The sequence below is a fragment of the Leptinotarsa decemlineata genome, unplaced genomic scaffold (genome assembly GCF_025532065.1).
Source record: "Leptinotarsa decemlineata unplaced genomic scaffold, Ldec_3_MD MMD2_tig00026299_RagTag_RagTag, whole genome shotgun sequence".
In the NCBI taxonomy this organism is placed as follows: Eukaryota; Metazoa; Arthropoda; class Insecta; order Coleoptera; family Chrysomelidae; genus Leptinotarsa; species Leptinotarsa decemlineata.
Window position 1 is genome coordinate 10,282,257 of NW_027412676.1, and position 24,751 is coordinate 10,307,007.

Here is a 24,751-nt window from a genome sequence, read left to right on the forward strand (position 1 = left end):
ATGTAAGTCCTAACTTATATTTTGTCAGTTGGTTTTTGCGCGCTAATGATAACGGCTCAATCTATTTGGATACGGTTTTTTTCACCTATATGTTTTCTGTTTGAAAAAAAAACCGGTTTTTCGTTAACCAGCTGTCGTTTCCCCCCTCCCCACGAATGACAACCCTTAAAAGTCGAAACTTGTGCGAGCTAAGGACTAACGAAGTCTTACCTTTTAACGTGTGATTCCTGACACGGGGTGGACAATAGGAAGTGAAAATCGATCGTCCCGCCTTGCGATTCGAACCACTGGTTCGCATATAGTCGATTGAGTGAGTGAAGCAAACCACCCTCTTCAACCCACCAGGCTACCGTCTCAAGCTTCACTCAACATTCATTGTTTGAGTAATCATGTCAAACTTTTGTTTGGAAAAATACTATATAAATTCTATCCAGTTGGTTTGACTAAAACTTTAGTTTAGTATATTCATAGTTTGTAAAACGATGTTTTCATAAATCAAAAGAGGTGAAGTTATGAGATATTTGTACTGCTAGAATATCTGGAAAAACCCAAACATTAAAAGTCACTCAATCAAAGACACTGGCAACATCTAGTGTTATATATTTGTTACATCTTATAGATACTCGTGTTTCGAAACGCCAGTGTTTTTGTTCTGTTAAGTAATTACCTACTCAAAAATATCAAATCATAATATTTTATTCTCATGATTTCAGGACAGAAATGAAAGCTATTCGATCCCGTTCAGTCTTGCTTGGAATAATATATTCCTTTGAAATCTTTATTTCAAGGACGTCAATCTTCATAAGTATCCTGGGATATGTTCTCCTTGGAAACTACATCAGTGCCGAGAAAGTGTTCGCTATTACAGCTATCTATAACTGTTTACGACCGACAATTACTATACTATTCTCCCTGAGCGTCTCGTCTTTGGCAGAAATGAGTATATCCATCTCACGACTACAAGGTTTACTGTATCTTGATGAGAAAGAAGAGGATACTTCAACGCTAGGGAAAAAAGGAAAGGAATTTAACTCAAAAAGAGTGAATTCTCCAGAACTCAACTCAAAAACCTCAAACGGAATGAAGAATGGCATACTTGAACCAGTGATGGAAACATACCAGAAAAGTAACACGCCAAAGATAATGCTAGAGAAAGTGTGCGCAAAATGGAATAAAGAATCAACGGAAAATACTCTAAGCAACATCACTTTTAGCATAACCTCCAGTAAACTTCTAGCTATTGTAGGACCTGTAGGGAGCGGGAAAAGCAGTATTTTGAACCTCATTCTGAAAGAGTTGCCGGTGAAGTCAGGTAAACTCAAAATTTTGGGAAAAATTTCATATGCATCTCAGGATCCATGGCTGTTTGCCGCAAGTGTCAGACAAAACATTCTTTTTGGGGAAGAATTCGATCAAGAACGTTATGAAAGAGTGGTTGACGTCTGTGCATTGAGCTCTGACTTCGATTTACTTCCCTATGGTGACAAAACGCTGGTGGGAGAGAAAGGTAAAACTCTCAGTGGTGGCCAGAAGGCCAGAATCAACTTAGCAAGGTGTATATATAGACTAGCTGATATTTACCTATTGGATGATCCTCTTTCGGCGGTGGATGCTAATGTTGGTAAACACTTGTACGAACGATGCATCAGAGAATTTCTAGCCAATAAAATCTGTGTCTTGGTAACCCATCAGCTGCAGTATCTCAAGGAGGTAGACAACATCATTATTATGGAGGATGGCGAGGTTCAGATGGAAGGAACATATCAAGAACTGCAAAAAAGCGGGCTAGATTTCACGAAGATTATGGAGGACTTTCAGGGTGAAGAGGTTGATGAGAAAGAGAAAAAGAAAAAGGTTAGATCTAGACAGAATACTATTGGCGAAGAGGACGACAGCGATGATGAGGAACAAAGTCTTGAGAAAGAAACCATGGAAAGCGGCAGTATCAAAGGTGCAACTTATTGGGCTTACTTGAAAGCAGGCGGTGGAAAGTTGTCTATATCATTCTTGATATTCCTATTTATAGCTTGCCAGGTGGTTGCTAATGGAGGAGAATATTATGTGACCTACTGGTAAATATAGCTTTCTTATATATTTTTATTGTTATGGAATGTTATGGACATACCAAAACACACATTGTCATTATAAATCTTTGTTTTTAAGTAGTCAACTTGTATTAATTTGGAACAAGATGTTTTGACTGAAACATATTGATGTGAAGTTAGGCCTATGCCATTTTTTGGTATGATCCAACATCATTGAATCATTGGCAATTATGAATAAACTAATAAGCAAATGAATCATTGAACTTTGAAAAACTGTAAACGGACGAATACCCAGCATATATGCATATACACATACACGCATACTCAATTATTATAGTTTGTTTGTTATAGTCTATAAGAAGTCAATCCGAACAGCTAAATAAAAGACTAATGTACCAGGTCTGATGAATTTACTATTTAGTTTTTGTCATTCGAATTGACTTCGTATTTACTATACTAACAACTATCATTTTTATTTCTAGAACATGTTTAATAGAGGTGTGGAAGTGTGTCTACCAAACTATGAATTATCCCAAGAATTGAGATTTTTTTTATAATTATGATCTGAGTCTATACTCATTTATAAAAAATAAATACCAAGTTTTTCATTTATTATAGTTGAAATGGTTGTTTGTCTTCACAGATGGCACTAATAAGTATATCCCCAGTTAACCAATGAATTTCAAAATTCCTAATGTGTTATATTAGGTTGTTTCAAAAGTTTTGTCCGTTTTCATGAGTGTATTTCAAACGGTAGTATTCCAGGGAACATTTATTCAATTTAATCGAAATAAGTGTCAGTGCACTTTTACCAATGTAACAAAAGTCGATTTGTCTGGTCCTAATCGGCGAAAGCTCTACCGGTGAGAAAGTTATCGGAGTGCGTGAAAAAAATAATAATAATGTTGGTGCAGGGCCTGCCACGAGGCGCCCGAGACCCTAATGCACTTGCTATCAGCATGTCCAGCATATGCGGTCTCGGCCTATATCCATCGACATAACGCGGCCCTAAGAGTGCTATATTACCATCTACGGCACTATTACGGTATTGACGAGACACCGGTGTTGCCCTACACTCCGGGGTACATTGAATCCGTTGTGGGGAACGAGAAGTGCCGAATTTATTGGAACTATTCGTTTCCCACCCTTCTCGACCACCAGAGCAAGACGAACAAATGGAGTTTTCAGCTCCTGGCGAGACGAATATCGTCCGAAAAGAGGAGGAAAAACGGATGAAATATCGAGATTTTCTCTTCGAACTCCGCAGACTCTATACAAACCACTCTGTCAAGATGGTTGTTCTGATTATTGGAGTCCTTGGTGGAATGATGCCCTCTCTACTCTCGAATCTTAAAATCATACCGGCTTGCCGCATTAAGGCAGAGATCTTAGCCACACAGATGCAGGAGGCTGGCTTTCTTGGCTCACTGCGCTTGCTCAGGGCACATGATTCTCGGACCCAATGATCACTTACCACACGGTGTGGGGAGTGGTCATTGGTTGATAATGCTGGCACGCCCTTCCGAATGTATCGGGGCTTCGGGCCTGACCAGCGCACACTACGGTGGAAAAAATGTTTATTTTAGAAAATGCCACAATTATTTGTATAAAAAATTATTACAACATGTAATAAAATGACGTCACACACAATTATATTTCAAAACTGATGTTTTGAAAAATCCTCAACACAATAGGGTTCTAGATCTACAAGTATTTTTTTGATGTTTTTTTTAAATTGATTGCTATTAGCAGAATGTCTAACAAGAACTGGTAACTTGTTGTAAAATTTCATTACCATATAATAGGGAGATTTTTCAGTAAGTCTCTAGTGTTATATTCGTGTTCTGTAGCATTTAGAATAAAAAGTTCTCTATTTTTAAACAAATACATCAAACATTCAAAAATATACAAAGCATATACAGTCCTGATATTATTCTTAAAAACTTTTCGACAAGAGTCCTTATAATGTTTGTAATTGATTATTCTCATAACTCTTTTTTGTAAAACAAATATTTTATTTGTATTCTTATTGGATCCCCAAAAAATTATTCCGTATCTCATGACAGATTCAAAATTTGCAGAGTAAAAAGATAAAGCTGCTTGCTTTTCTAGATGTTTACTGATTATTCTCAGTCCATAGGACACTTTTCCAAGCTTCGAAGAGATTTCCTCTATATGTTGTGACCAGTTCAGCCATTCATCAATGTAAACACCCAAAAACTTAATGGTAATCGGTTGGTGAGAGGTCTGGGGAGTATGGTGGGTGAGGCAAAACTTCGACGATCAATTAGTTTAATATTCAGACGGTGACGGGCGTTGTCGTGGAACAGAATCGGAACTCTTCTGTTGACCAGTGCCGGCTGTTGCTGACTCAGTGTTCGTTATATTTTCTCAATTCCTCAAATAGAACTCTGCTGTAATCCGGTTGCAGAAAGTTACAACCATACAGTAACTATGGTCTTTTTTGGTGGGTTTTCGCCTTTGGGAAGTGCCTGAGTGGCTCCAACCATTGTCCTGAACGTCTCCTCGTGTCGTAGATGATACATTTTTTAATCACACGTGACGATTCGATTAAAAAAAGGATCGTTTTGGTCGCACAAAAGTGAAGACAAACAGACCTCGAAACGTGACTATTCTGTTGATCGTTTAAACCGTGGGGCACCCACTTTTCGAGTTTTGACTTTTCAATATATTTTGAACCATCCCACGCACCGATTGTGATGAGTCTCCACCAGGGTCTTCAAATCCACGGCCTGGATTACTGTAGGTCGACAACTTCGGGGCTCATCTTCGAGGCTAAAATCTCCTGAACGAAATTTCGCTAACCAACTTTGAACAGTGCGTTTATTAACACTATCATTGCCAAATGCCTGGTAAATTTCTCGAGCTGATTGGGTAACATATTCGTAGAGAAAATTGGCCAAAAATCGCCTAACTACACCATACAGTAATGAGCCGAAAAGAGTCAAAAAATGAAAAATTGGAAAAAATGAACAGCATCATTCTATAGAGTACAAAATTCTCTATCAATCAGTATATAGCACGACACAGTAAAATAAATATTTATTGAGATACGAACCTACAAAAATACATGACATTAAAACGGACAAAATGTTTAAAATAACCTAATACTATACGAGTATCACTTATAAATAAATATTATGAATAAACTGTGGTCTGAATCTGTTAAACACAATCCTTAGAGGTAATAAATAAAGTGAAGACAATTTTGTTTTTCTTTGAGCTCAAAACACGAAATGTGAAAAATGTGAGGATTTCAAGAAAAACTCGAAATTTGAGAAAAATGAAGCGTGCTCCTTCATAGCTTTGTTCATCTAAAAACATCAATATTCGATTAATAGTCCACTTAGCATTAAGAAATGACTCAACCAACTTGAAGTGAATTGGCCAAAAAATTTCATTAGTATAATGAACCATGATTATTTTTTCCGATCAGTATTTCCTGTGTTATATAATCTAAACTCTGGTTGTTTAAAAGCCATCTAATTTATCCACGTCTTAAAAGTCTCCAGAAACCACTGCATATCCTTATATGGGTCCGCTGCGATTTCCCACCCACATTTTCATGACACCCATTTTACCATTCTTGTTCTCTCTACTAGATTGAACAGGTTCTTTGTTGGAAATTTTTTGTCATATTTTCCTGACAATTTTGATTGTACATTTATGGTGTGGCCCGCTTTTCAAGAATCCGTCCTCATATTTCTGTTACCAAGAATACAATTCGGAACATACTCGGAATGTTGGTGTATATGCAAAATTCCTTCAAATTAACCAAAGTACAACTTATCAAATATAGAAAAAAACTTGATATTTTCTCTTTCTCACTCTCTCTCGCACTTTCTCTCACCTTCACCATTTTCTAACAAATTTACTTTGCAATATTTAGTTTTCAAACTATAATAGGCGAAGTTCTGATTATTTAATAAACCCTGTAGGTGAGTATTATAATTTCTTGGGATTATTAATGTGAATATAAACTTCAACTAATTCACAGATAAAACTGAAAGATGCACTTTTTGCAATGCTGAATCTATAGTTATCATAACGACCTATGTAGATCCATGTCATATGTAGAAGTGTTTGTTATTCTGAAGTATTTCATAACATTACTAATACATTTTTGGTGTGTTATCAGTAAGATTACAGGTGTCAAATAATTGCCAAAATATCAATTCTAGGGTGAATCTGGAACAAGATTTCGCAGAGAAAGTTGCCAAAAATCAAACCAATGCCAATGAAACCTTAGACCGTGATTCAATCATATACTACTATTCTGCAATCACTGTAGGAACAATAGCCATTGCATTAATTAAATCCATCTTTTTCATGGTATTTTTTTCTGTGGCTTCAAGAAACTTACACGACTACATATTCTCGAGAATAATAAAGGCCACTATGCGATTCTACAACAACAACCCATCAGGAAGAATCCTGAATAGATTTTCGAAAGATTTAGGAACTGTCGATGAGTATATTCCATCTGTTATCCTAGATGTCATGGAGGTAATTTAAAACAAGGTATAATCAAGACATATTATGAAAGTTGTAAGTTTTCAGATTTTTCTTCTACTTCTTGGGGTAATTGTTTTATCGTCCATCGTGAATGCCTGGCTGTTGCTGCCCTCGTTATTTTTAATTATCCTGTTCTACTTCATAAGAGTAGTTTACATAGAGACAAGTAGAGCTGTGAAGAGGATCGAGGCAATAAGTGAGTTGTGAAAAATTGATTTCTTCAGGAGTTTATCCCAAAATCGTAAGAAATTTTCTTTTGCAGCCAAAAGTCCCATTTTCAGCCATATGACAGCAACAATACATGGTTTGGGCACCATAAGAGCGTTTGCTGCGCAGGATATGCTCGTAAAAGAGTTCGATAATTATCAAGATATGCACAGTTCCGCATGGTTTTTGTATATGGCCTCAAGCAGATGCTTTGGTCTTTGGCTGGACTTGATTTGTATAACCTTCATTGCAGTCGCCACTTTCTTTCTTTTACTCTTCGGTGAAGGTTAGTTAATATATTATTTTATGTCTGAAGACACAATCGAGGTTTATCATCTCATGATTATAATTGATATACAAAAGTGAGTTCATTGGAACTCACGTTCCAACATATATTATGAATTATTTTTGCCAATGTTTTCAGCCACTCAAAGTTTCCGATTTTAAAGTAAATTTTGAATGTCATTCTGTTATGAGTACAGCAATGTAATAATTGTTCAATCCCTAATTTTTTTACGGAAAATTAATCTATTGTTGTATTGTATTTCATTCTAGGAGAAATCGTTTTTTGTTTAAAAGGAATAATCAGATCTAATCAGTACACAAAAAACAAGCTTTGGGCTCCTTAAAGAGCTGTAGATAAATGAAAAATGTATACAAAGAATTCATGAATTCCACTCATAAAGAGGTTTTAGGTACTACATGGGCGAAATATTAGTTCAGAAAATATATATGTCAGGTACTGTAAGGAACAGTATTTCAAAATACCTTGATCGAATATTTTTTAAGGCTTCAATGCCATAAAATCTCACTGAATTTTCAGAAATCTTAATATATGTCTATATCAAAAAAGTCTATATCAATTGGTTCAAAAGATCCAATCAAATTCCATAATGAAAATATTAAATACTCTCCTAGTGCTAAATTTCTTGATCTTTTTATAGATCTAGATGAAAATGTATCATGGAGACAATATATTGAAATAATAAGAAGAAAAAAAGCTGCCATAATTGGAATTTTATTCAAAATAAGAAATGTTGTATCTCTAAAATACCTTAAAATTATTTATTTTTCATTCGTATATTTCAAAATTCAATATCTGATATCAGTATGGGGAATGGCAACAAATTTCTTATTGAAATCAATTGAAAAGCTTCAGTACAAAATTATAAGGTGTATATTCAAGTCAAACTACAAGGAGCATACAATCAACTTGTATAAATCAAAAAAACTGATAGATTTGTCATCCTTACATGAATTAAAATTATGTACCTTCATTCATTTGGTCAAAAATTAGCTCAAACATTCAAATCTGATTTTCAAAATCAATGGTGACCAACACAACCTTTCGACAAGATATTCAGGCAATCTAAAATTAATTAAAATGAAAACAAATAGTGGGCAAAATTCGATTTATTATAAAACTATCAAAATTTACATTAAGATAATAAAATTCAATAAAAAAATACTGAATTAATTTGAAAAAATTTGTTTAAATAGATATATACTTCAATAAGTAAAATTATATGTTACTCAATATCAATATTCAATCATATTTTTTCAAGTTTCGAACGGAAGATTTTTTAAATGGTCGGTAATGACCAGTAATTAAACTTGTGTCCAGCCGACCATACATGTGTAAAGTGAAAATGTAAAGTAGAACTATTTTTAAATATTATTTAGGTGCAAGTTTGTTCAGAATTCACCCCAAGTATTCAATTTTACAGCTATCCACGGAGGTGACTTGGGTCTGGTAATCACGCAGTATATAGGCCTAATCGGTTCTCTACAATGGGGTATGAGACAATGGAGTGAAATGGAAAACAACATGACATCAGTGGAACGAATATTGGAATACACAAAACTAGAAAGTGAACCCGAAAGAGCAGAAATCAAAGACCTACCCAAAAATTGGCCAGAAAAGGGTCAAATTGAATTCAAGAATGTGTACTTGAAATATAGTGAAGCTGATCCTCCCGTCCTCAAAAATTTAAATTTCATAATTAAGCCAAAAGAAAAAATTGGAATAGTAGGGCGAACTGGTGCAGGAAAGTCGTCAACAATTACAGCTCTGTTTCAGCTATATCCTGTAGAGGGTTCTATAAAGATAGATGATGTAGACACCACCAAGATGCCTTTGGATCAAGTTAGGTCGCAGATAGCAATTATCCCACAAGAACCAGTTTTGTTTTCAGGTATTTAAGGTGGTTTCTGTTGAATTATCCATGATAATAATTCAACAATTTTCACACTATGACATTTATTCAAAACGCGTTTTATACTGTATAAATTATTATCATGGATACTGTTATTAATTTATTTCATTGGTCCAGAGTATTCTAAATTTGAGTTCAGTTAGTTTGTGAAAATTTTGGATGAAAAGAAAATCTGAATCTTTTCTTTGAAATGTTTCACATCAAAGTAATATTATATTTAGTGTATAGAGAATCTGGAAATGTTTCGGCAGATGGAAGTGAAATTATTTTTCAGTAAAAGAATATTGATCAAACATTTTTTTCATATAAATAAGCTCAGGTAATTGATACTCTCATCTACATCTAGTATAATTTTCTAAAATGTGAAAAAATCAATCCCCAATATACTTGACAAAATTTCAAGGAAATTCTACATTATTTTCCTTGAAACCTGGTAAACTTTCAAATAAAAAAAGAAAGCAAATAACTTCAAAATAAACTCTTTACAGAGATGTGTAAATGATACGAAGACGTAACTTTCAGACACAAACTAAAAGCAAAAGCTCTCTCAAAACAACTTCTTTCATATAAACATTGAATTACATGAAAGAAAAAGTACTTTCGAAACAACTACTTTCATATGAACATTGAATTATACAAAAAACACTTTTTCCTATTCAGTTCGTACTACAAACATTCGTTATGGAATTTTATCAGATATTATTCACAGGATTGTTACACAATGTAGTGTATGAAGGGGGTTGAAATTTCATTTACATCAGTCACCCACATTTCAATCTTGCTTTTGATATAGATTTTTATCAAATATCGTCCAGTTGCATTCAAGTATGTTCAAAATATAATTTGTTTGTAGAAATTAAAATAGTTGAATAAAAATCATACTCTCCCTTTTTTAAAATTGGTCTGAATTATAAATTTTTCTATAACCATTTTCCTAATACGGTTAGAACATTGTGAAAAAGCATTGTTGATAAAAACATATCACTTTAAAAGGCATTATAAGTTGAAAACAGTAATACTAAAGATCCCTTTCAATATTATAAATTATACATCATGAAACATCATTGTCATAAGGATAAATTTCCATTTTTTTTTTAATTTAACGAGGTTTAGAAAACGTATACTGTGAGAAATATTTTATGATACTAATTATCCGAATTAGTTCACAAGAATGTTCAGTATGAGCATCTGACCCACTTTTGGATGACATATACCATATTTAAAAGAAACTCAATTCAAAAATAAACTATATATGTAAACAAATTCTAATGGTAGTACTAACTGCGGCAAACTGGTTAATAAACAACTTTTTTATATAGAAAATGCTGCATTATTGGGTCTACCATAAATATTACCACAAATATGAACATTTCACTACTACAATCACTTTTCGAAAGTAATTCTTTTCCGTTCTCAAAAATCTTGATTGGAAATATGTATATTCACTATTCGAATCATATGAGATTGTAAGAAAGGTGATAATAAAAATAATTCTACTCTAGTTAGTGACTAATTAGATTCAATAAAAGTGTTGCCGTTTTGCTGTTTTACTGCGCGAAATGACATGCTCCTTCATAAATAAAACTCCGTTAAAAAAATATGCGGAGGCGGATTAGAAGAATCATTTCATCCGGGCTCCACCCTGCTAGAGGTTATTAGAGATCATGTTTTCGAAAATATAAGAATTTACCTTGTAATTAACTTGCATTAGAGGTTTTGGTTTGCAAGTTTCTCGAGTGTTGCAAATGCATTATGTGCAGGAGTATATTTTAATAGAGTCTTTATATATTCGTTTCTATAAAAGATGGAATACCATGATCATCTTGTCAAGATGGTGCTGTAAGATTTTTCCCAGTTGAAAGGTAGAGATGGAACCTCTGGCATAGGATTATTTCAAAACTAACACTGCTCCCACACACCAGAACTACAACACTTTTCTCAACAAATCATCAATATGGTGTGGGAGCAGTGTTTCAGATTTTATCCAACATTTTGCCTTGTAGCTATCTGAAGAATAATATGCTGGATTACTAAAACGTTGTTTCGTAATTTTTATGTTTTGATATCAGAACTTTTCAATGCAACCTACGATTTTGGTTACTTGATCCTCTTAATTCAAGATTAATAATTTTGGAAATATATCCTGAATAGGAAATTTGAGAATTTGATAATGCAAAGCAAAAATTTTAGAGTGACTTCACTGGAAACTAGGATGAATTCATTCAAAACTTTTTTCCAAGTCGATCATCTTCATTGTTTGAATTGCACTTTATTAATTTTAGATAAGTGTTACTGGTATGATTTTTGGTGATCAACCAGTATTAGTTGAATGAATGAATTTGATCATACTAAAGAAAAGCCAAGAATAATGTTGATTATACTAAAAATTTCGACAAAAAATCCGTGTTCCCCTACAACTCAATTCCCAAGATCACGTTGAATGAACTAGATACTAGATGAAACTGACGGAATATTTAACAAATGACAAATGTGTGGCATTAATTGTTCAAGGGCTACAACTGATTTTTACATTCAGTGGATGTTTTTATACAAACGTTCATAATGAATTCTCGAACTATAATCACCTGTGGAAATAGAATTATTTAATCATTGTTCATTTGTAAATAAATTGAAACCATAAAAAATCTATTGAATTATTTATTTTCTAAGGTTCGATGAGGAAAAACCTGGATCCATTCGACCAATACTCTGACGACGTATTATGGGATGCACTAGATCAAGTTGAATTGAAGGAAGAAATAGCTGAACTTCCAGCCGGTCTGAATACAAAAGTATCCGAAGGTGGCACCAACTTCAGCGTCGGTCAGAGGCAACTGGTCTGTTTAGCTAGAGCAATCATCAGAAACAATAAAATATTGGTTCTAGATGAAGCTACTGCCAATGTTGATCCTCATACCGATGCACTCATCCAGAATACGTTGAGAGAAAAGTTCGTTGATTGTTCGGTTTTCACAATTGCACATAGGTGAGTAATCAATATTAACATATGTTCTTAAATGAATATTACTGGAGTTTTTCTTCCCAACACCAAATCATTATTTTTAACACCTCAACATGTGTTTTGATCACCGAGTGATCATCTTCAAGAGGAAGATTAAACTCCTTTTCCTCTTGAAGATGATCACTTGGTGATCGAGGAAGATTAAACGCCTTTTCCTCTTGAAGATGATCACTTGGTAATCGAAACATGTGTCGAGGTGTTAAAAATAACGATTTGGTGTTGGGGAAAAAACTCCAGTAATATTCACTACTACACCAAAGGTTCCAAACAGTGCATCATAAGTACATATGTTCTTAAGTTAATTAAAATGACTCGAGACAATGGCGAAAAACCTCACAACTTTATTTGTCAATGCCATGACTGTCGTTATGCGAATGTGAAGTACTTAGATAAGCAATTTATGGATAGCTTGAAATATGTTTAGGAGCATAGGACAAACATCCAATAAACGACCTGTACAAACTATAGTCGATTTTCAAAAACTGTGCAGTATTGAATCACTCAAAACAAATAAGTCCAATGGCGTGCTTTCTTTTTAGACAGGAGTAAATTAAAAAATGTCGTTTTATTTTATTATTGTTGACGCTGATGCTATAAATTTCCCGAAAAAATTATTTTGCATCTTGCAACCTCTAAGTTGAAGAAATAAACTAGTCCATCCCTGAAGTGTCTCTTCTCTTATATATACAGGGTGTAACTAAATAAGTGTAAAACATTTAAGGAGGTGATTCCTCATTGAAAAAAAGATAGCATCTTTCATATAAAGAAATTTCATTGGAGCATCCCTTGTTAAGATACAGCCCCTTAAAGGGGGTACATTAATTTTGTATAACAATTTTTTTCACAAGCACTAAAAAAGTTGCAATATTGAAATTAACCTGACGTTTTGTACTACCAAAAAGACACTTAGCCAGAAATTTATTTGGTTTATCCCATGGTTGTAAGGGGTGGAAAACGCAACCCCTAAAATGTATTTCCAATGTAACTTTTTGTCTTATTATTTGTTTTCCATTTAAAAATTTATTTCTGATAACCTGTTTCATTCTAAACAAAAAATGTCTCTTCAGGTTTTTTGCCCAAAATAAACCAGTTCACAGCAAAAAATTATTTTATGAACAACTACAGAGATACATCGTCATAAATGCGAAAATACGAAACTAATCTATCTAGTAGGTCGCTATTAGCGATAGTGATAATTAAATTGGTATGACGCTTGTCAGTTTGTGAATTTTAGAAATTGAATTGATACTAATTGTGTGTCGTTGTTCTGTTCTTAATTTGTTACTTTGATAATTCACTTGTTATTAAAATGGCATACACAAATGAGGAAATGGCTGATATGCATTACGTTTACGCTCTGTCGCAGGGGAATGGGTTAGAAGCTTCTAGAAGATATGCCGAAATGTATCCTCAACGGCAGCATCCTTCACATAGAATATTTGCTCGACTTCATCAACGATTACGAGAATATGGTTCATTCGACAAAAGAACGCAGGATTGTGGTCGCCATCGAGAAGTACGAACACCACAGCTTGAGGAAGCAGTACTTAATTTGACTGAAGAACAACCTACTACCAGTACTAGAAAGATTGCTTTCCAGCTAAATGTTGATCATATGATGGTATTTTAAATTTTAAAGGAACAACTCTTATACCCTTACCATCTGCAACGAGTACAGGCACTGTTACCGCGAAACTTTCCGAACCGTCTTGAATTGTGCAATTTTTCTCGGGACAAGATTATTAATTTTCATAATTACCACATATGGGCTGATGAAAACCCTCACGATATTGTCGAAACTAACCATCAAGAACAGTTTTCTCTTAACGTGTGGCTCGGAGTTATTGGGGATGATTTAATTGGGCCTCATTTTCTACCTCCTCGATTAAATGGTGAGGCATACGTTCAATTTTTAAGAGAAGTGCATCCAGTACTGCTGGAGGAAGTTCCTTTGGGCGTCAGAAGGGATATGTTTTTATGCATGATGGGGCTCCCGTCCATTTTAGTCAAGTAGCATGTCAGCATTTAACTAGAACATATGCAAATCAGTGGATAGGTCGAAGAGGACCACAGAACTGGCCCGCTCGATCCCCGGATCGCAATCATCTCGATTTCTCTATTTGGGGCTATTTACAGCATTTGGTTTATCGTACTCCTGTTCGCGATGTAGAGGATTTAAGAAACTGCATCATTGATGCGTGCAGGGTAATCAGAGAGACTCCAGGAATATTTGAGCGAATACGTGGCTCAATGTGCCGAAGTCTAGACGCATGCGTAATGTCTGAAGGTAGACATATTGAACATTTACTATGATTTCTACATGTTGTGTGTTTTGTTATTAATAATTTAGTTTTGTTTATTACCCTTTAATCGTTTAATGCAGGTACTAACTACAAAATAACAATAAATCCAGTTTGCATTTATGACGATGTATCTCTGTAGTTGTTCGAAAAATAATTTTTTATTGCGAACTGGTTTATTTTGGGCAAAAAACCCAAGAGACATTTTTTGTTTAGAATGAAACAGGCTATCGGAAATAGATTTTTAAACGGTAAACGAATAATAAGACAAAAAGTTACATTGGAAATAAATTTTAGGGGTTGCGTTTTCCACCCCTTACAACCATGGGGTAAACCAAATAAATTTCTGGCTAAGTGTCTTTTTGGTAGTACAAAACGTCAGGTTAATTTCAATATTGTAACTTTTTCAGTGCTTGTGAAAAAAATTGTTATGCAAATTTTATGTACCCCCTTTAAGGGGCTGTATATTAACAAGGGATGCTCCAATGAAGTTTCTTTGTATGAAAAATCCTATCTTTTTTTCGATGAGGAATCACCTCCTTAAATGTTTTACACTTATTCAGTTACACCCTGTATAGTGTGTTCAGATAGGTTTCCTCAGTCAGTAATTTGGTATACTGTAGTCCGGGTTGAACCACGCCTGTAGTTTTCTTTTGTTCGACGTTTTGGCTTCTGCCATTTTCAAGAACTAATTGAAACTGAAGTTACATGACTCGACGACGGGGTCGTAATGTACCTGACCCCTAAGTCTCGTCACTGGCTTTGGTCTCACTTTGTTCAGTCACCATTGACACATCACCTTCCACCTTGGCTTGGGCATTTGGTACCTTTGTTAGTCCTGCTTCTCCCTCTCGACTCTTTGGGTATGTGAGACCCTGCTGGTAGCTATGTTACCACTGGCATGGCTTTTAGGTTCATAAAAACTCACAAGCCCCACAACCACGACAAGGTGAAGGTATCTTCGATGGTTTTATTTAAGACACTAAATTCGGCTTCATCATCATTGATACCAACTCTATATATGGTAGAGTGTTTTCCATTTTCAAAAAGATGGAAGTCTACAGCAGATATTCCTGTATGTCTTGTACTCCTAGAAAAAAAATATTTAAACTTCAAATTCTATCCATATTAAATCTTTTATTTCAGATTACATACAGTTATGGACTCTGATAAAATATTGGTGATGAACGCAGGCACTGTGGAGGAATATGATCACCCCTACATTTTATTGCAAAATGAAAATGGAGTTTTACGCAGCCTCGTTGAGGCAACTGGATATTCAACATCAAAGCATTTGGAAAGTATTGCAGAAGAGGTAATATTTTTAACTGATGATTTGTTATTTGATCGCTTCCCACATGGCGTGTTTCAAGTGGAAAAGATAGTTTCAAATTTGATATGATGCAGGATAAAAATAATCAGTAGCATTTTCTGTAATAGTTTTTTAATCATATAACGAGTAAGTATATACATGTAAATTGAATCATCACGAATCACAACTTCTAAGCACTTGTTTACTTGAAATAGTGATGCATGGAATAGTTGATAAGCCAAATTAAATATCGCTGTGCTCTTTACAGGTTGACAATGGTACAGAAAATCTAGTTAAATATGAACTAGTTGGGGAAACATTGAAATGGAAAGCCAATGTATGCCCTCATAAATTTTTTCGTCGAAAGTACTTGGTCAAACCCATTGAACAGTATCTATTTCTATTATCCTTTTTTTTTCGTCAGATTGTTCCATCAGATATACATACATAAAAAACTTGTCAAACTAACTTAGCTATCACACCAATAGGTGGTTACCCTCATGTCTCGCTTGCGTTTACATAGTGATTTTCATCAAGTTCTCTTTTCAGTTTTTCAAATAGTGGAATGTAAATAAGTAAAATCAGTATTTGTTTATAAAAATATAAGAAACTGAAAAAAATATAACTGAGGGTGAATATGTGATGTGCATGACCGATGTTATGCAAAAGTGTAACTTCGAACATGAAATAGAGTCTCTGAAACTGTATAGAAGCTATGATTTGAGATATTTTTTTTTATAATTCTTTTGGAACATCATCATATACACTGTTCAACTTATTTCATTTTAATCATATTTATTACTTGTTCATTAATCACATTCATTATCATTAAAATTAGAATAAGAAAGAGATAACATTTCACAAGTGATAAGATTAAATAGTACGATTTGCACATTAGCAATAAGATGAATAGCTTAAATAAGCATTATAAAACCATATAAAATAAAATAAATAAAATAAAATATGGTTGCACATAGAGGAATGCTCAAAAAAAGCCAAAATGATTACCGAGACAACATGCAGGATGAGACTAGTTTTAAACTTGAGCAATGAGAGGCAGAATAAGAACAAGGAGCATATAAAAAAAGATATATACAATTTTATGCAAACCTATTAACAGAAGTACCGATACAATTTTATGCAAACCTAATAACAGAAGTACCGTCGACTTCAAGTCAACTATGCTCATTTCGATATTTTGAAATGGTTGAGGGTGATAATTTTCATTATGATGAAATGGAAACTATACTACCTCTAAATAACAAAAGAGGGAGCTTTGCGGAAACTAACTACAAACAGCGCGAGAGCCGCAGTGCGACTTGGAAATTATTAGACTTTCATGATGTGACGATCTCGGCTGGGTCCAAAGACGTCAGCAGGTAGTAAGAGACCACACTTGTTCCACGCTAGGAAATGTAAATATTATCAATCCATTTCTCAGTCATTTATTGATGGATTCCAAAAATGTTTTCGCCGATTTCTCAGTTTCAATTTATATTTTAATTCCATTGAGTTAAATATGATGATAACATCATGAAACTTCTCCATTAACGTAATTTTTTGGCTGATTCAAACATCAAAGTTTTGTCACAATGTGAATCAATGGGAGCCATTCATACACCACACTTTCATTTTTACATTTTCTTTTACTTCAACAAATATTGTGTGGGTGTGTACTTTTTTTGTAAAGAATCCTTAAAGTAAAAAAATATGCACGTGTTAACTGGCAGTGTAGTCATTTATTATTTGTAACATAATCCTGGTCTTTGTTGATATTGAAATTCTGTTATTATTTATGAACGGTGGGTAGATAGCTAGATAGGGAGGTCCAAAGTGAGTGGGTCTATTTGACAACTCATGAGAATTTGTTGTGATCACACGAATTCCAATTCGACCAAATAAGTCCATGTCAGATGGCAAGAGTGAAATCCTGCCAAACTCAGAAAACTTGACTCATTCCGCGAAGATACAGACACAGAATGTAGAAAAATGACCAGCTGGTGATATTGATTATATACCCTATATATATGATATTAAATATTTTGAGATAGCCTAGGAGATGGTTCTTGATAGAGAGAATAGACTAGAATACATGTATACAAAAAGTAGGAAATATAGTTTCTGGAAAATTATCTCGATATTTCTTTACACAGTATATGTGTTGTTTCATCATTTTCCAAACAAAGAAAGGATTGAGAGACCTTGAGAGTAGGCGTATTAGACAATGTAGATCATTTCCGCTGAAATCTAAAGATTGTTTGGCAACATAATTTGAAGGATGTATGAATGCATTGGAATGGGACAATCCTAGTAGATTTCACCAGAAGTTTGGAACTCTTCTTGCAGTGCAGATATTTGGTGTTTAGCAAAGCCTAAAGCAATGCCAATAATAGCTTCTAATCTGATTAAACTGCTTGGAAGAGAGCAGTTTCATCACATTCCAGGCCAGTGAAGCCAGGAATTCAGACCAAACTAGGATCTCAGGTCACAATTTGTTGCGTCTGTCTATTGGGTAAAGACTTTTTCAGCAATTCTCTACTAACTTGGACGTTGCTTGGTAACAGCCAAGTCCTTCCAAAGTACAAGTCAATGAATTAGATTTCCATTTGAAATATGTTTGCATAGGTCCCTAGGCAGATTGATATCTCTGTCCTGGTCTGCTCTTGGTATTTCCTCCTCTCAGAAGATTCAATTCTCTCTACTTAGGATTAGGATAGTATGAAGCAGGTCGTAGTTAACAGTTGGAGGCATTAAGTTGAAGATTATTCCCAGAATGCTGTGAGTTTGAGTATCAGCCAGTAGCCTGCTATGCTCCACATAGCATTTGTGCAATTGACAATGTATGTTGTCCATCCAGCCTCTTTTTCTATCTTTCATCTCGTTATTGATTTGACAATCATATATTTCCAATCAATTTGTTTGGGCCCTATTTCTTTGGAATAAATGATAACAAATCATCTGACCATGGTTGAAGATCACCCTTTATTATAACATCAAATTTGAAACTTTCATTTCCACTAATAACAGAGCGGAGAATTAATGATTTCTTTAATCAATTTTGTTTTCTGTTTCAGAATTATTTGAAGAAGAAAAACGAATAAAGAAAGTTTCCACACTTGAATCAATAGAATACAATTCCATTATATCTCTATGCCATTTAGACTGTGATTTGATAGAATATGTACCCTTATTATTTACTCCAGTATTTTCTATGATTTAAATAAAGTGAAATTGAAGATTACATATTTTTTTAATAAAGATGTGAATTGCATTATCAATTTTAAATAAGTTCCTACGAAAAGTAATATACTTTTCCTTATTTTTCTGATTGACTCGCCGTTACTAGATGAATATCCATAGTAGTTTCACAAACTACACCAGAAACAATTTGATCTTAACAAATTTTATTTTCAAAAATATCACGACATGTTTCGCTAATCCTTTAACTAACGTGGGATATATAAAAGTTAGAGTGAAGAATTAGTTTATAGTATGTTATTCACTACCAAAAAGCTACTGTAGTGATGGCGAAACATGTCATATTTTTGAAAATAAAGTTTGTGGATATCAAATCGCTTCCGGTGTAGTTTGTGAAAAGTAATATATGTGAAAACTTAATTAGGTTTCAGTAATTTCCTCTATCTTTACAACCATTAATCAATGAGTGAGTAATAAAATACAACTGAATAAGAATGAGTGGTTTTATCAAAATTTTGTATTGATCAATTCTGCAGATACTGAGTTCTACAAAAATATCTGTATACTTTTCCCAAGGTCATATTATTTTAGAAAAAAAAATCCTGTTAAATCTGGATAGACTGAAAATGTAGAGATTAGTTCCAGAACTAGCTTTATTCATCTTGAAGAGATTATAAAAAACAACATTTTTCTCATAAATAGCATAGTTTGGGAATTATTTGAGAAATTGTAGATTCATCTAAGAGTCCTGGTATTCTTTCAATAGACATCAATTTCTAGACCTTGGTTACTTCTAATCATTAAGACTTTCAAGAATGGTAACTCCCCGTCTTCAATTTTATATGTAAACTCATTATTTTGGAATCTGTTGTTGAAATTTGAAACAAAATCCTGTACTTTGGATTTCTTGGTGTCAAAAAGTCTGAAAAATACTCCAACTCCTCTTGTGCTTCCAATTCAAATCTTTTCATTAACATATCAGCTACAAATGGGAACAGTGGATTTCGTAGTGCCTTAGTGTTGTCTGTAGAAATGGTGGTTGAACTGGAAGCAATTCTGTTCCATGCAGGTTTTTGTTAGTTGCAAGTAGTCTTTGATTATTTTTTCATTGGGACCACTGACCCCCAGAAGATCTCTCAAATATCAAATAGTTTTTGGTATAGGAACCCTCGGAAACGAAGATACATTAATTGACACTCTATGAATTCATGTGAATTAACAACAAACTCTTTAATTAGCCATTTAGCAATTTTATAAGTGAGGAAACTTATGGAGGAAACTATTAGTTTCACTGTCTTGACGGACTTCTGAATTTTTGGTTGACCATATATTTCAGGAACTGTTAGATTAGAATATTAGGTTGAAGTCAACGAGGAAATACGATTTTCGGGTGTCTCTGTTATTAGAAGTAACTGGGATCTAGAATTTTAATACTTTTTGATATATGAGTACCTGCTCACTCGTCATTGCTTATTTGTAATTTTTTGGCCAAAAACGACACCATAATCATGCCCCAGCCACCGTATTCACCAAATTTGCCCCCCTGTGACTTTTTCCTGTTCCCAAGATTGACGAGATCCATGTGAGGTTATTGTGAAATCTACATATGTGTGGTATTTGTGTTAAACTAACCTTCTACAAGAAAAGTCTAACAAATTGTTGCCCAGTATACTGCAAGTACTACTGTTATAATTATTCTTATCTGTTTCCATAGAGTTCCTTGATGAGTCAGATCCATTAAATATATAGTATTTTTGTCATCCAAAAATTATCTGCTCATACTGAACATTTCATCTCATTTTACACTTTGTAAAACCATGGTAAATTCAGAAGTTATCAATAGTAATACCATGGGACCTCAAAATTTTATCAATAAATGCTATTTCTCAAAAATAAAGTTTTGAGTTGAGAAAAATGGACATTTATCTGTGAAAATTGTTAGATTGAGTGGTATTCGTAAAGATTATTTCCTGAAATATTCTTGGCTGAATGCATCAATATAAAAAAATTCCTATCAATCCTCAAATTAAATAAATTTTAATACTTTAGTAACGAGAAGTTTCAGCAAGAATATTTGTTGGAAAGTACAATGTTCGAATATATGAACTGAGTAGGTATGAAAATGACTGAGTCTTATTTTTCAACAATAGCCGACCTACTTGATACGGCTAGATGCATCACCAATACATCACATATTCTTTTCGATCTCTTTGAAATTTAGAATGACGTTTCAATTCGAATTGAAAATGTCTTAATAATACGAATAAGTTTCGATTATGATCTTGAGATTTCTGGATATCATACATAAATTGTTGGTATTGCAGGAGGAGTTTCAATTGAAGGTTTTTTGTCTTATTTTCGTGAGGTTATGTGAGTCAGTGAAGTGTAGCAATTCATTTTTCCTTTCGGTCCTGTACGTCTTCATTGTATATCTGAGTTTATATATTCATTTGAGTTGTCTCAGTAGAGTTAGGGTTAGTTACTGTCATAATCATAGGTAATATCAAATTATTCCTGTGAATTTCTGTAAAATCATCTATGCAAAGATTATACAATCATATTTGAATGTATGATTCCATTGGTCCAACTCAATTTAGACAGTGATAGTGATTGATCATGAGAATTATGTGTATAGGCCCAGGAGTTATATATAAATTAAGAATAATTACACCTATATTTCATTTCAAGGCTGTCAGTTTTATCTCTGTTGGAAAGAAGCATTTTATTGCTATAAAATTCTGTTTCAGTGGCCTAGCATTCAATTTTTTCATCTTTTTATCGGTTTAGAGGAAATAATCAAAAGAAAGACATTCGATGTATTTCATAGGAACTTCAAGTACTGTCTGAAGAGGGCAACGGGATCAAAAAGACAATTCAATAAAGTACCAACAGTATATTGATCCATTCATGCCTTAAATCACAGCTAACAACCAAGTTGGTCATTACTGGTACTGATAAAATCCAACTGAATTACAAACTCCTGGCATTATGATTCCTTGCCCAGAAGTAGGCAAGAAAAAGCAGACATTATAACAGCAGGCTATTTGTCGGTCAAGGTGTACAGCAAGCAATAACAAGATTTTATTTGATGACACTGACATTATTGTCTAACAGATCTCTTAGACATAGCGGTAACAGTTCATAATCTAGGAGCCCAAGAAAATTTATTGTTAGCAGTATGTATGTACATTATCGAAATGACTGTGATACCACTTTACAATTTTTTGTAATTGGAAGTTGATTTAAGTTGTGAAGAATCTTCAATGCAATAATGTATAGAAGTGTGCTCAAGCTTCATAGCACATTGCTGTAGCTACATGAAAGAAGTTCAAAACATGGCAGATGTTTGATACAACGTTTTGTTAACTAAGAACATTTCTCCAGAAATTAAGAACCTTCCTCTGATAACAGAGGCATTTGAACTCCATATAAATCGATAGGTACCATTCAAAAGCTAGCATTAATTTTCCTCCACCTTTGAATCCAACTGATTATGGAAGGGCAAAGAATGAAGCATGCAGGATGTTCAATAGCAAGAATTGTGCACATGTAGGTCTGTCTTTGATGACAGTGAAATGTATAATTTTATATCCTGTAATATTCTATATAAATATTATTTAAATTCAAATAAAAACTATATACTTCATATTTATCACCTTTTTTACCTAGTATTCACATAATAAACACTTTATTGAACTAAATTGATGGATGTAGCCGTTACTACGTGGAAGGAGATCATAATGAAGAAAAGAGAGTTGAAACTTTCTACACTAAACTATAAAAATTTAATTTTGGTGTGCCGACTTGTTTTCATTTTCATTCCCAATAAAATGTTGAGTTCTGTTTTTGAACAACATGATGTTAAAAGAGAAATTTGACCAACACAGTATGGTTCAGTGTATCAAATAGGACTAGAAATAAACAAAAAATAATAGTTGAACCTTAAATTCAAGGTCCAAAGCATGGTCTTTATCCAAAGGAATATTTTCTCATTTCGAACAATTTTCTAAGGATTTAAATCCTTAGAAATGACATTAGCTTTGTATATAGACTAATTAACTATACACTAGTCTATATACAATGATATTAGCATTTTATTAGTTAAGGCAGCGGCCTCTATTGTTCGGAAACAAAAGTTATACGAGAAAGGAGGATTGCTGAAATGCTAAGATGAAGAAATCTTTGAATTTGTGAAGAATATCCCAAAACAGACCACAGACTTGCGTTTGAGGGTTTGACTAATAAATAACTAGTTATTGTTACTAGTTGCCGCAGATGTTATTTAACTCGAAAAGTTGGTATACCGTTTCTCACGGTTTCCAGAAAATGGTTACATCAACCAGTTACCTTGTGTGAGCAATTTGATTGTGGTGAGTCCAGAGGGGACGCTGTGTTTTGACGAATGTAGTTTCCCAGATTTGCAGGTAAACATAACCTCAATTTATTTGCCATATTTTGTCTTTCATTTCTGTAGGAAAAGAACCAAGGAAGTGAACAGCAACGCATGCTGAATTATACGAATGAAAATGACACCAAACGTCCAGCTGAAGGTGAGACTAGTATTGATAGAATTTAGGTGACCACAAAAAATCTAGTTCAAGTTAACTTATACAGGGTGTCATGCTGCATCAACCTGATGACACAGTTTTTCTTGTTATGGAATTTATAATTTCATTTGGATTCTTTTATTATTCATTTGTTCTATTGAGTCATATTCCGAAACTATCCTCTGAATGCTACCTGCCACAAGATCCACATTTAACTTAAACTTTGTATAGTACAGATTGTGCCCATAGAGATCTGAAAGGCATACTTCAAAAAATATGAACCACCAATGGGAATATTCTAATTAAAAAGCAGATAAAGGATTAAAGTTAACTAAGTGCATAATGTATATACATTTACAGTTGTAGCTGGTTGTGTGTAATCTGTTTGTTACTGATGTAGAAATATGGTTCAAAAGATGAAGGTTCAGCAAATAACTTATAAAGTTGTACAAAATATGTGCACACCCATTTTTGAATATTTGTGAAGCAAGTGACCATTAAATAATTCTATCAATGATAATACTTATAGAATTTCCACTATAAATTTCATTAAAGCTATTTAATTTATTAAGAAAATTCTATAATTATCATCATGGAGAGTGTTATTAATTATCATTAAGTAACGGGTCAGAGTATTCATAATATAATAATTCGATAAAATTTTGAGACTGCAAAAAAACTTTCAAAAATCCAAAATATTACAATCTATATGAATAATGTGTTCTTAGAAACAATCAAAACTACTATAAAATGACATGTGATTCAAAATTGTTAATGATTCTTTTTCGTCATTTGACAACTCTATTACTACCTTCTCCAGATACTTTTCGAATAGAATGAATTCTTTAATTACATTGTTATGAATCCGGTCCTATCTGCATCTGTAGAGTAGGGAGGGTGAGTATAAGCCCACAGCACTTAGGCCACATGTGACCCATTGTACATCTTCCCGAGGAGTTGTCCTCCTAGGCCATCGCCCATCCTGTCCTTTCCAGGAAGGTGGACAGGTTACTTGGAGACATCTCCTTTATATCGGCAGCTGTAGTCCAAGACTCGCCAAAAACACACTCTCTTATTGACGATAACTTCGGGCACTAGCATAGGCATGCCTGACAGTCTCATCTTCCTGTTCACACATCCAGCATAGAGGTGTGTCCACTAGCTCCATATTATGGAGGTATTTCCTTAGTTGACACTGGCCAGTCAGAAATCCTACTGTTAAGCGTAGATTTTTCCTGGTAATCGCCAGATATATCTTCGGCGCCAGCTTCCAAGTGATCCTGGCAAACTAGTGAATGTGATAATGATTGAGAAGTAGTGAAGGTCGAGGAAGGATATATAAGAGAAACTTTGCTCCAGAAACTTTGC

The 24,751-nt window shown here is 33.9% G+C and overlaps 2 protein-coding genes across 4 annotated transcripts in view; both read left to right on the forward strand.

The window, feature by feature from the left end:
* The window catches only part of LOC111504969 (probable multidrug resistance-associated protein lethal(2)03659), a 57,930-nt gene extending 39,051 nt beyond the window's left edge, over nt 1-18,879 (forward strand). The window contains exons 5-12 of the mRNA XM_023159692.2: nt 714-2,072; nt 6,248-6,572; nt 6,627-6,777; nt 6,844-7,074; nt 8,516-8,983; nt 11,675-11,990; nt 15,473-15,641; nt 18,713-18,879. Coding sequence (XP_023015460.2) covers nt 714-2,072; nt 6,248-6,572; nt 6,627-6,777; nt 6,844-7,074; nt 8,516-8,983; nt 11,675-11,990; nt 15,473-15,641; nt 18,713-18,739 — 3,046 coding nt within the window. The 3' untranslated portion in view covers nt 18,740-18,879. The remainder of the gene's footprint in view (nt 1-713; nt 2,073-6,247; nt 6,573-6,626; nt 6,778-6,843; nt 7,075-8,515; nt 8,984-11,674; nt 11,991-15,472; nt 15,642-18,712) is intronic.
* Nucleotides 18,880-23,077: 4,198 nt separating this feature from the next.
* The window catches only part of PRL-1 (protein-tyrosine phosphatase 4A family member PRL-1), a 71,789-nt gene continuing 70,115 nt past the window's right edge, over nt 23,078-24,751 (forward strand). Inside the window, exons 1-2 of one of the 3 annotated variants that reach the window (XM_023159695.2) lie at nt 23,078-23,260; nt 23,317-23,386. In XM_023159695.2, the coding sequence (XP_023015463.1) occupies nt 23,357-23,386 (30 nt within the window). In that variant the 5' untranslated portion in view covers nt 23,078-23,260; nt 23,317-23,356. Of the gene's footprint in view, nt 23,261-23,310; nt 23,387-24,751 lie in introns of all 3 variants that reach the window. The other 2 variants (XM_074180576.1, XM_023159694.2) reach the window with 2 other exon arrangements.